Source organism: Gymnoscopelus microlampas (assembly GCF_963454915.1).
Source record: "Gymnoscopelus microlampas genome assembly, chromosome: 12".
Taxonomy (NCBI): Eukaryota; Metazoa; Chordata; class Actinopteri; order Myctophiformes; family Myctophidae; genus Gymnoscopelus; species Gymnoscopelus microlampas.
In genome coordinates this window covers 12,667,158-12,679,240 of record NC_139949.1, presented here as the reverse complement: position 1 = coordinate 12,679,240, position 12,083 = coordinate 12,667,158, and the positions used below count along the sequence as shown (strand labels likewise).

General features: G+C 42.0%; 2 protein-coding genes across 2 annotated transcripts in view; both read left to right on the top strand.

Moving 5' to 3' along the window:
• The window catches only part of LOC311057208 (solute carrier organic anion transporter family member 2B1-like), a gene marked incomplete at its 3' end in the record, with an annotated part of 17,524 nt that extends 14,818 nt beyond the window's left edge, over positions 1–2,706 (top strand). Inside the window, exons 14-15 of the mRNA XM_084074157.1 lie at positions 305–429; positions 2,599–2,706. Of these exons, the coding sequence (XP_083930283.1) occupies positions 305–429; positions 2,599–2,706 (233 nt within the window). The remainder of the gene's footprint in view (positions 1–304; positions 430–2,598) is intronic.
• A 3,992-nt stretch (positions 2,707–6,698) lies between these two features.
• Positions 6,699–9,765, top strand: LOC311057207 (olfactory receptor 10A6-like; the record flags this gene model as incomplete). Its single annotated transcript, XM_084074156.1, has 3 exons — positions 6,699–7,075; positions 8,097–8,323; positions 9,389–9,765. 3 exons carry the CDS (start codon positions 6,699–6,701, stop codon positions 9,763–9,765), a joined length of 981 nt encoding a protein of 326 aa, XP_083930282.1.
• Between the last annotated feature and the right edge of the window lie 2,318 nt (positions 9,766–12,083).

The following is a 12,083-nucleotide window of genomic DNA, read 5'->3' as shown; positions in this document are numbered from 1 at the left end:
GCTTGCGCAGTCTTCTCTTAAAGGCAATGACATCTGGCACGGTGAATGGTTTTATTATTGTAACACCCAAACCACACCTATGCATAATGTAATAGTAGTGCAGGTGTTTTGCGGATAAGGCAGGTGTCCCAAAACAGCAACTTTTGCACGGGAACACTCCTTGCGCACTCCTAAATCCTCAAATAGTGGGTTTAGCCAGTATGGCCCTAAATAGGGCCCTGAGTATTTTACTGTGAAGGTGTAAAGGGCCTATGGAATTTCACTTTATCTTAATTTTTGGTCACAAACAACTCTCTCTTTACAGCTTTCTTGCCAGGCCCGGTGTTGTATGGCGCTGTCATAGACACCACCTGTATCCTGTGGGGCGAGAGGTGTGGCACGAGGACTTCCTGTCTCTACTACGACATGGTCGACTTCAGACAGAAGCAAGTACCTCCCAAGCAGGGTTTTCATTACATTAGCCGATAAGTTATGTTAGATTGTACAGCTAAATACAGGGCACGGTGGCGCAGTCGGTAGCGCTGTCGCCTCACAGCTAGAAGGTCCTGGGTTCAATTCCCGCCGGGGACGCTGTGGGCGCTGGGGGCGTGTCTCCTCCTCCGCGTCATCAGCGCCCATACCCTAGGTGGGGTTGGCGAAAGGGCCTACTCTGTGTGGAGTTTGCATGTTCTCCCCGTGTCTCTCAGGGTAGTTGATACCCTCACAAAAACATGTAGTAATCCTGGTCACTAAACTCCTCCCCCATGACAGCCGGGGCGCCTGATGGAGGGGAAGGGAACTGGTTGGAATAACGTGTTCCTTTCACGCGCTACGTCCAACCAGGGAAACTCCCTCCTGTCAGATGACAAGAAGGTCAGTTGGCTCTCATGCATTGAAGGAGGCATGAGCTCGGCCCTGGCCTCCCTAGGCTGGTGAGGGGAGTGTAGTGCCCAGGATCACTTAGAAAATTGGCACCGGGTGAAAAATAAGGGTTACAAAATCGTGGGATAAAAATTATTTAAAAAAAAAAAAAAGATTGTACAGCTAAAAACTGTCCAAGTCCGTCCATACATCCAGCCATCCATCTTTCCCTGACCACATTAGCCAGCTCAGACTGGGGGATCCTGTGGCATTCCCAGGCCAGAATGGAGATATAATCCACCTGGTCTTCACTCTGCCCCATGGTCTCCTCCTAGTTGGACGTGCCTGGAAAACCTCCCTGGGGAGGCGATCAGGAGGCATCCATAATAGATATCCAACCGCAACTGGCTCTTTTTTTTTTTATATATATATATTTTTTTGGGGGCTTTTCTGCCTTTAATTGATAGTGTACAGTGGAGATGGACAGGAAACAGGGAGAGAGAGATGGGGAGAGACATGCAGCAAAAGATTGTTGGGAACGGGACTCGAACCCACGATGCACTGTCAGGCTACATTAGAGCCTAAGTGCCCGGGCCGCTAGGTCAGCGGTCCGGGCCTGGCTCCTTTCTAAGCAAACTAGAAGCGGCTCTACTTCAAGTCCCTCACGGATGGCTAAGCTTCTCACCTTATCCCTAACCCCACACTCACACCAAAAGTGATTTTATTGTTGTGTCGAAAAGCACCCAAAAGCAACAACATCCAGCTTGCTGCATCCAGCTTAGAAAGTGGAGTGCTGAGGAGCTTGTATGGCAGCAATCTATATACAACTTATTTAGTACAACTACAACCAAAAATTGTCAGTGATAAGTAGGCGCAACTGTGCAGTTGCTCAATACTGATTTATTTCACATCAAGCATGCAGTATGGGTGCTGCTGTGAAAGTAACACTTTGACTCCTACAATACTGTACGGCTATATGCATGTTGTTACAAATGTGCCTACTATTGCCTATTTGCGTACGATTAAACAAAATCTACTTTGGTGCTGACAAACATCCGTGTCGTCCAACCCGAACAGTAGTGATGGTATCCTCCAGATAAATACCAAACATATTTGAAAATTATCGGGACGGCCCCGATTGTCTGTTAGCAAATCAGGAGGATTAAGATTGGAACTTCGAACCGCTCACAATAATCTTGACAGATAGTCGGTAGCTACGTTCTTGTTCTTGGTCTACAGCAGTGGTTCTCAACCAGTGGTCCAGGGACCACCAGTGGTCCTTGGGGGGGTTCCAAGGTGTCCCCAGCCAAATGAATAGTTAGAAACCAAATTGACCCTTACGTGTCTGTAACTCAAGTGTACAAATGGAACCAAATGGTCCATTTGGGTCCATTTGTACACTCTCAGAGTTACATGAACACTAATGATGATGATACAGTGTAGATTAAGACCCCCAAGAAATGGTTGAGTCCCTGGCATATCTTTTCCAATGGGGATCCGTGGGCTAATATGTGTCAATTTGGGGGTCCTTGACGCGAAAAAGGTTGAAAACCACTGGTCTACAGTAGCCTATGGTCTCTATGGACACTTTTTGGTCAATTATACTGTAGTTACATTTTACGCTCTCAGAGTTAGAAGTGGATAAATTAACACTGTGTACATCTAATCTAGAATAGTGATTTAAGATCAATTTTACGGCATAAATAAATTCAGTGGCATTGTACTGTGTTGCTGGCCCGTAGGTTCTTGGGCGTTCAGCTCAGCTTCATCATTGGAGGCCTGATCTTCTTCGTGCTGGCCATGCTGGTCGTCCGGAAGCAGAAGAGAAAAGAGGACCACTTTGAGCTAAAGGAAACACCAATGTAACATTTATTTTTAAATGCGTTCATCAAATGTACTCAAACGCGAGTTAAATACATTTTATAAATGCTTTCAATAAATGTACTCAATGCACTTTTCTAAATGTATTTAAATGCATTTGATGAATATAAGAAAATACATTTGCTAAACAGATATTATTTCGTAGATGTATAGTACTGTCTATAAATGCATTTGATCAATGCATGATATATATTTTCCAAAATGGGCATTTGTGCAAGGGTGCATTTGTATTTATTTCTCTTGGAGGAAATGAATATCTTTCAGCATCAAATTCACTTGATAGCAAAAAAAAAAAAACTTTTCTGAGATTCTGGTATAGGGAAATAACACTGGACTATGTATGCACAATGGCAGGTGGTATGGGGATGGCCCAAGTTCACAACGCTGTGAACTTGAAGATCTGCCTTTTTCACTATTATTGATATTTCTTTTTAAGATGTTTTGGGAAAATGTCAGAAATGTAATAAAGCATTCATTGATCTTAAAAAGAAAATGTACTTTGTAATTTGTACTTTTGGATCCTATATTGAATAGCATTTTTTAAAAGCAAGTACTCCAATACGTAAACTGAAGTACAACTTCACTTTAACTTTCACTTCACTCACTGGGGTTGAGTGTTTAGTCCACCACTGGCAGGTATCACACCAGTTTATTTTAAATACTAAATGAAAATGCTTTTGTCTGTATTTGCTGAGTTGCCAGATTACCTGAGTAGTAATTCTGGGGTTCAATAAAGGTGTACAATATTGTATATTATAATTGTATGTCTTGGAATTATATTCTGTATCCTTTCCCTGCTATAACAATATTAATTTGAAAGCAGACTGACTGTCAGGGTCTCACTATTTTCACTTGTATTTGGATTTCCATTTTTCTCAGTGATGGTACAATTATTCAGATACCATGATGAGGAACCTAGATTGAAAAAGCAATTTCCACCATGTAAACAATAATGCACATTTTATGTAGCCTACAGTATATAAGTGAATGTAGACAAAACTTTAATACTACTATCCATGTTATGAAAACCCAAATTTTTAGGGTTATTTAACCCCCTCCTTTTTTCTCCTACGGTTCAATAGTTAGGCTGTGGGCCAAAACCTGAATTCAGCCTGTTATTGTCCCAGCACTGAGACTCCATTTGACAGAGAACAATGTGGGGTGGAGGTCCTTCCTTGGCCTTCCATGCCGCTCGGTCCAGTAGTGCCTGAGAGCAACTGCTCACAGACAGGCAGATGGACAGACAGACAGACACGGAAGGACAGACAGACAGGGATGAAAGTATAATCCCTGTCTCTGGCTGTTCCGGCCTAGAGGAGATAATTACTGTAGCGTTACAGTTGTTTGCTAAAAGCCCAAGAGACCACAATGCCCCTAATGGTGACTGTTTCATCCCTGCTAACCCGACTCCTCGTCACTCATCAGAATAACATCGCTCCCTGCGACAGGAGACAATCATTAATGAGATCCTCTGTGAACTGGTTTGAGCAAAACACCTATTAACAGTATATGATGATAATTAGCCCCAAGGGAGCCATGAGAGTGGCCAGGTGAGGGATGTTTATCAGACCTATCTGTCTGCAACCCAGAAGATAACACCAATTACAGCACATGATAGCTAATACAAAATAAGTTACGCTATTAAAAAGTATGTGCCAATCATGATAGCTCCCGGGATCTATGGGGCCTTGGAATTCACTTCACTCTCAAAGGCAACTGCAAGATTCTGAAACTTTTCCATATTCCTCAAAAAAGGGCTTTGCATTGACGAATAATACAAAATAGGATGAGTAACAGACTAATACTATTACAAAACAACAAAACACTAAAAGGATATTAGACAGCTCCAAACAACAGGGAGAGAAAGAGAGAGAGAGAGAGAGGGGGGGGGGGGGGGGGGAGAATGAGGATAAATAATTGGTACAGTAGGGATAAGAAGTGAGCCCACTGCACATCCACCACTGAGACCAAAGTTGACCTCTGTCCACTGGCCCCTGGAGTCGGGCCCCAGATCCTACACTGTTTAATCCCTAATTCTATTACCTGTTGGTCAGTGGGAGTGATGGGGGTACCTTTGCGCTCCCACATGGACTGCTCATTACACACCACACTGTAATACTACTGTACCACGGTGTACCAGTGCCATTAACACAACCCTAAACCACATGATTGCACCTGGATTGTGTACCTCAGTACACACACACACACACACACACACACACACACACACACACACACACACACACACACACACACACACACACACACACACACACACACACACACACACATTATTATTATGATTATTATACTGCATATATTATAATATAGCAAGTCGGGAGCGATGTGCAAGTCGGGAATAATGCACATCCGTTTGTACAATACTCCTTTATGTAGCCGTTGTACATGTTGTCATGTGTCAGAGTCTCAGACGTATCTATCTCACATTTTGTCACACAACGCCACACATATCAGCCAATCAGATTTTATATTATACTACTCGGGCGCCACATCGAGAACAATGCAAGAATTGAGTGAATACTTTATTAACAGTTCGCCTATGTATTCAATTAATGAAGGACCGGTGCAGACTCACAGCAAACAGAGAAACAGTCTGCACTCACGGAAGAAGTTTTATCACGAAAGTCTGACAAACGGACACGTTTCGGCTCCTCAGGCCTTCATCAGCATTAACACTGACTGGCCATTGGCCAATCAGGAAAGGCAGAGATTTGGCGTGTCCTTTGCAGAGACAGACAGACAGACAGACAGACAGACAGACAGACAGACAGACAGACAGACAGTTTGTAATCATGTGTTGTAACAATAAAGTTGAATCTGAATGTGTATGTTCTCTCTCTCTCTGCAGTCAGAGATCTCTCTCTACTATCCTATCAAAACAAAGAAAACTAGAAAAACTGCCCCTCGGTCAGTTAGGTTATTGTGGCCTCCTGGTGGCGCAATAACGGGCCAATATGAAAAGGGTGGCATTTCCTCCTCGGCCTAGTGGGAATGTGCATGCAACATTTCATGGAAATTGCACGCTGCGTTCATGAAAACGGACCAATGCTGCAAACTTTGGGAGCCAATGTTAGCCAATCAGGATGGAATATAAAAAATCGTCTTGATCACATGACTATAGAGATACTGATATTTGCGTGACTTTTGAACAGAATCTGAAGGAGTAATATAAAAAAAAATGTTTTACAAAACTCGGCCTACTGGTGGCGCTATAACAGGACAATGTGAAAAGGGTGGCATGTCTTCCTCGGCCTAGTGGGAATGTGCGTGCAAAGTGTCACCGAAATTGGACGCTGCGTTTCAAAACAAGCCACTCCTGCACACAGTAGAACACAACAGTGGTCTCGGCCACACCTTCGGCCTGGCGGGGACAAAAAGAAAAAAAAGAAAGTTACATCCAATTATAAAATGGACCGCCAATTGATTCTTCTACCAGGACAAGAGCACACCTCAGACAGGTAGACCACAGCACACATCTCAACACATCTCATTAGAATTCTACGACTCTCAAATATCCTCATGATGGATGATATATGAAACTTGAACCGTAATGTTTTTGTAGATTCACAACAATTGCTAGAAAAGATAAGTTAATGGTGTGTAATTTAAATCATGTGACATGGGATATACTATTTCAGTTACTGTTGAAATGGGCACAGGGATGACTTTCACAGACACCCCCCCCCCCCCCCCCCAAAAAAAATGGGAGGAATACAACATAGTGATCAAATAACTTGAATGAATAATACATCTTTTTATTTATTATTTCATTTCCATCTTTAATTTCCCCATGAAACATTTATCTTGTGGTTCTCCTGTATTCATGCTTGGCAAACAAATACATCTATAATGTAAAGATAATATATACACGTGTACTGTATACACACCGGTATATTATGTATTTGTCAATCATTGTTTCCTTTTCAATTATTCTGTTTAGAGTTCTGTTGATTCTGATGGAAAACGTGACAATGGTTACCCCCCTGAAGATGCCGATTGTGTTTGAAATGGAAGGCTTTCAGGTGGCAGAAGGCCAGGGGTCTTGGCTTTTCTTCCTAATTCTGCTCAACTACCTGACGGCGGTGCTGGGCAATGGGCTGGTGGTGAGTGGCATCATATGCGACAGGGCACTGCACAGACCCATGTATGTGATGGTCTGCAACCTGGCAGTCTGCGATCTGCTGGGACCGACGACTGTGCTGGTTCGCCTCATGATACACTTCTTGACGGGGCAAAAGAGCATCGCTTACAACACTGCCATCTCCCAGGCCTTCTCCGTGCACGTTTACGGTGCTGCGGTGCAGACCATTCTTTCAGCAATGGCCTATGACAGGTATTGGACTGCAGAGCCTCATTCATTTGCCTCAGTGAAGTCAATTAGTTTACGCCAGATTCCCTCAAAATCCTCAGACTTCTGTTTGAGGTACATTATTCTTTCACTAGGAATACAAGAGGTTAGTTCCCTAAACCACAAAGAGGTTGGTGGTGGGAGTTCGTCCTTCCACCTAAGGGCTATACACTTATTGGCTGTTGCTAAGGCTATTTTTACGAGTCTTATTAAATTGTTTGTGGCTTCAGCAAAACTTTTTTTTTTCATGCTACCTTTATGCTTTGAACTTTGTGGTCCTAAATTCAAACAAGGGTGAATTAATGTTAGGGTAATGTGCATTAAACGGTGTCGTCATATACTATACTGTATTGCCATTTGTGCTACTCAACTTCAGGCTAATCTAAAACTGTTTGTAAGATTTTACTCATTAGCTTGAAAACAACGTGGCAATTATGGCAATGTAGGCCAGTGGTTCTCAACCTTTTCAGGCCGTGACCCCCAAAATAATCATATTTGAACTGGGGACCCCCCATTTTGTTTGACTCCGTTCCACAGATAAATATTGTGAAAATAGCAGATCTACAAGCTCACAACGCCTCGCAACGCTATTTTCGGCTATTTTCACAATATTTGCCTCTTTCTTATATTATTTGAGAATTTGGCCAATGTTTTATAATATAGTTTGTTGATTACTTTTGATGCAGTAATGGTCTTTTTCTTTTGTTTAATTTATTTTAATTTTTTAGGTATTAAAAAGGTCTTGAAAGTCCATAAATTGTCACTTCACTGTCATCTGGGGACCCCCCCAAAATCATGTGGGGACCCCCCTGGGGGTCCCGACCCACAGGTTGAGAACCACAGATGTAGGCTACTGTATTATGCTTTCTACTGCCAAGTACATATGAACCTGTTTTGACTGTGCATTTGTGATCATTGCCCCTAAAAAAGATGATCAAACTATGTACCTTTTTACGTATACGACAACTGGTACTAATGTACTAATTATGATGATTTTGTTTTACAGGTATTTGGCTGTATGTGAGCCACTGAGGTACCATGCCATTATGACGTCTTCCCGGCTGGTCTTCTCATGTGTCCTGCCCTGGCTGGTTGCTTTTCTCTTAATTGGCGTGCTCTTTGCCCTCAATGTGGGCACACCGCTGTGTGGCAACATCATCAACCATGTCTACTGTAGTAACCGCTCCATTCTGCGAAATGCCTGTGCGCCCACTCCAATAAACAATATCTATGGTCAGGTTTAAGAACTCTATATCCACAATAATAAATTATTAACAAACTTAGACTATTCTTACAAAATTTTGAATAAAACGAAAGGGTTATTAGGGTCAAGTTATTCATAATTTACTTTAGTAACAAGGTTTGCTGGTAGCTGTTTTACATGGTTTTAGATTTCAATCTGTTATACAGTAGATTCGTCATTTTACTTTTTCCAAAGGGGTGCATGAGATTTCACAATCATAAAATCATGTATTTAGCCTGGTTATGAAAGAAAACACTTATTTAAAAGAACCACATTAGATTTAAGTTCAGGTAGACTAATAATATATGGGATGTATATAGTATAGCATAGGATTTCTAATTTTCAGCCTTGAGTGCTTACTAAAGAGGACTTCAATTATTTCTTATGTAGTTTATTTTTGTTTCTTTCTTGAAGGGATAGTTCACCCAAACAATTACTTTTTTTCTATCTATTTTTCACCCCATGGAGACTTGAATTCACGGATATCTTTTTGTTTCTGTCGCATTCCTAAGCCAATAATTTGATGACCAGTGGACCAGTAGGCAGCGGTTCCGGTAGGAGATACAAAGGAGACTCTTTGTCTCCTACCGGAACCGCTGCCGGTCATCAAATTATTGGCTTAGGAATGCGACAAAAATATCCATGAATTCAAGTCTCCATGGGGTGACTAATTGATAGAAAAACAATTATTTTGGAGGTGAACTGTCCCTTTAACAAGTCTTTCCACTTAACTAGTGTTTACAATGTTACCGGTTAGCCTACTAGTGGTTACAGAGTCCTGTCACATAACAGAGAACACAGGGTTATTCAAAGCATCCTGTTGAAGTTCCCTTCAGCAAGGCATCGAACCTCATTCTGTACGTTAGAGCATTGGCCACATAATCACAATGTCCTGTGTTCAATTCCAGCTCAATGACCTGCTATACAAAAGGATGGCATCCCTCCCCTCAGTCCTTTCATGTTTAACTCCCTTCACTGTCCTAGCACAGTAAAGCAGAAATGCCTGAAAAAAAGGTCACGTATAAATGGGTGACGGGTCTCTTGTCTGTTTTCAGGTTTGAGCATGACCTGGTGTCTGAGCACCGGCACCTTCCTCGTTATTGCCTTCTCCTACATCAAGATCCTCCAGGCCTGCGTCAGGCACAGCACCGACAGTGGGAGTCGCAGCAAAGCAATCCAGACCTGTGCCACACACCTGGTGATCTACGTCTTCTACGAGCTGTCCTCTGTGGTCATCATCATGAGCCAGCGATTCAGCACGGCTTCTCCGAATGCCAAGAAGTTCTGTGGCATTTTATTTGTTAGCATTCCACCGGTCATCAACCCCATTATCTATGGCCTTGTCACGAAAGAGTTGCGCTTGAGTTTAATTAAGCAATTCACCAAAAAGATTATGCTCAAACAGACCTCGACTGTCAGAGCTATCAACTGAAAATTGGTTAATGGGCACTGCCTGTGTTTTTGAACGTCTAGTTTCATCAATAAATTCCCCACTATAAAAATAAATACAAATAAAATAAAATACACAATGCATTAAACCCCGGCTTAATGCAATAGCATATTTCATTTGCAAAAGCAGTGGTTTGGCAAAACTGTATATCGTCCTTAAACACAGACTATTCTTCTGTTAATATCTATACTTTTATATTTTAAGCATAATTACATTTTCTCCATAGTCATTAAAACATAGCCAGATGTACCTGAATAATTGAGTCAATGTTAGCCAAACATCATTGCACTGTTAACTTGAAAGGTGTGCTCAATAGGGTGCACATTTCCACCAGGAAGCATGCCCTAATAATGATAGCCTATGCAATGACATTACTACTAAAGCCATGAAACACTAACAGTAGTGCAGCATGTGATTATACCAGTTGTACATCATGTCCTCCGTCTCTCTCATACACATTCATTGTTAATTGCTAATGCCATGTGTCAATTATGTTTATAGCACCAGTTAATCAAAGGTTTTAATTTGAAAGTCGGGTTTTCACTGCCCCAATGTAATTGACAATACAGCTTCAATTAATCGGTCAGGCCAAGGCCAATTATTGGGGCCGGCATTGTTAGGGTAATCTACATCAGCTGATGGCTGCGCTCATGAGGCCGATTTTTGTTTTTATTTTATTCTGCAAACACATCTATTTATTATTCATAAAAATGTAGTAATATATGTGGACATAGAAGAGACATATTTCCTATATATGCACATATATGAACCTGAATATGGCATATACGCAGCATATATTCTGCATATATATACTTGCCATATATTGGCAAAAAATATATATAATAAAAAATAAAAAAGTTTAAAAAAAAATTGGCCGGCCACCAGGGGGGTGGGGGGGGGATTGCCCCCCTGGCCCACATATAGAATCGCCTATGTGTGTGTGCGCGTGTCACTTTTTTCACCACTGGAGCTGAATGTGTAGGCTATGGACATTATTCTGTCCTCATCACGCGCCCATTTATGTGACGTGACAGATAGTTAACAACAACAGCTCCAAGTAGACACGTCGCAATTCTGGGAAATTGCAAAGTGTGGTTGCACCGATGCCGGTCGCGGATCGCGGCTGCCGGGACTCGAGGAATACGCCTGGAGGAATACCGTCGGAGGCCGTGCAACGTGCGATTCGAATTCGGTGCCGATTGGATCCCGCGTTCGTGACACGTGCCGTTTTGATTTGAGGAAATAGGGCCCTCCCACTAAAGAAACAGGCCCCTTTCACAAATATAGCGGGCCAATGACATCATCATGTCACTCCTGAGATGTCTTTGCATCTTGCACATTTGTGGCGCCTCCTATGGATCAAAGTAGAAATGCTTTTGTAGATTTGTTGAGTAAACCACCCTTGACATGTGATTTAAATTTGAGATTGACCGGACGTTTCGTTCGTGATTTGGGGCATTTTTTGTAAAACAGGCCCCTCCCACTAAATTTGGAAGCCAATTACGGACGAACGGTATGGACTATCAACATTCCACTTGGATATGTTTATCGCATGGGTCCAGAGATCATGTGTACCGATTTTTGTAAAATGTGGATAAAATATGTGGGAGGAGGAGCTAAAAGTGTGTGGAAAATCTATATAGACGCAAATGGGCGTGGCCTATATGGGGAGTTGCGTCATGACCCAAGGAATCCAGGGGAACATATCTCTGCTGTCCAGCGCGAACCTGCTAACTCCAAAACGCTCATTGTTCAGGAAACGAAAAAACAAAATATACGTTTTTCAGGAAATGAAGAAAACCTTATATTTTTAAGCAATACTGCCTCATCAAAGTTGGTATAGTGACTTTATATATTGTCAGATACTTGCATGTGTCATTATATTATCAACAATTTAACCAAATCACGGGTAAATCAACACTTTACCCAGCGCAAGTGGAGTTAGTAGTTTCAGATGAGCAGAAATCAAGCTGAAGTGGAGTTAGGTGTCCAAACAACAATAGCTCCACTCCCTGCTGAGAGGTTTCAAAAGGGTAGAAATTCCCAAAAGCTAACAATGGATCTCCAAGCTCACAATGCATCACAACAGCGTGTGAATTAATGCCCTGATGCTTCATGACACTTATTATAGGCCTACAATAATAAACAGGACTTTAAATATTACAATAACTTCTGCAAAGAGGTAGTAGAACTAGCGCGGCAGAAATGCTATGAACGTCTTTCTTCTTGTCACATTGCTCTCCTCATTAAACACTTCATAGATTTTAGAAATATAATTACTTGTTTTCATAACATTAGCG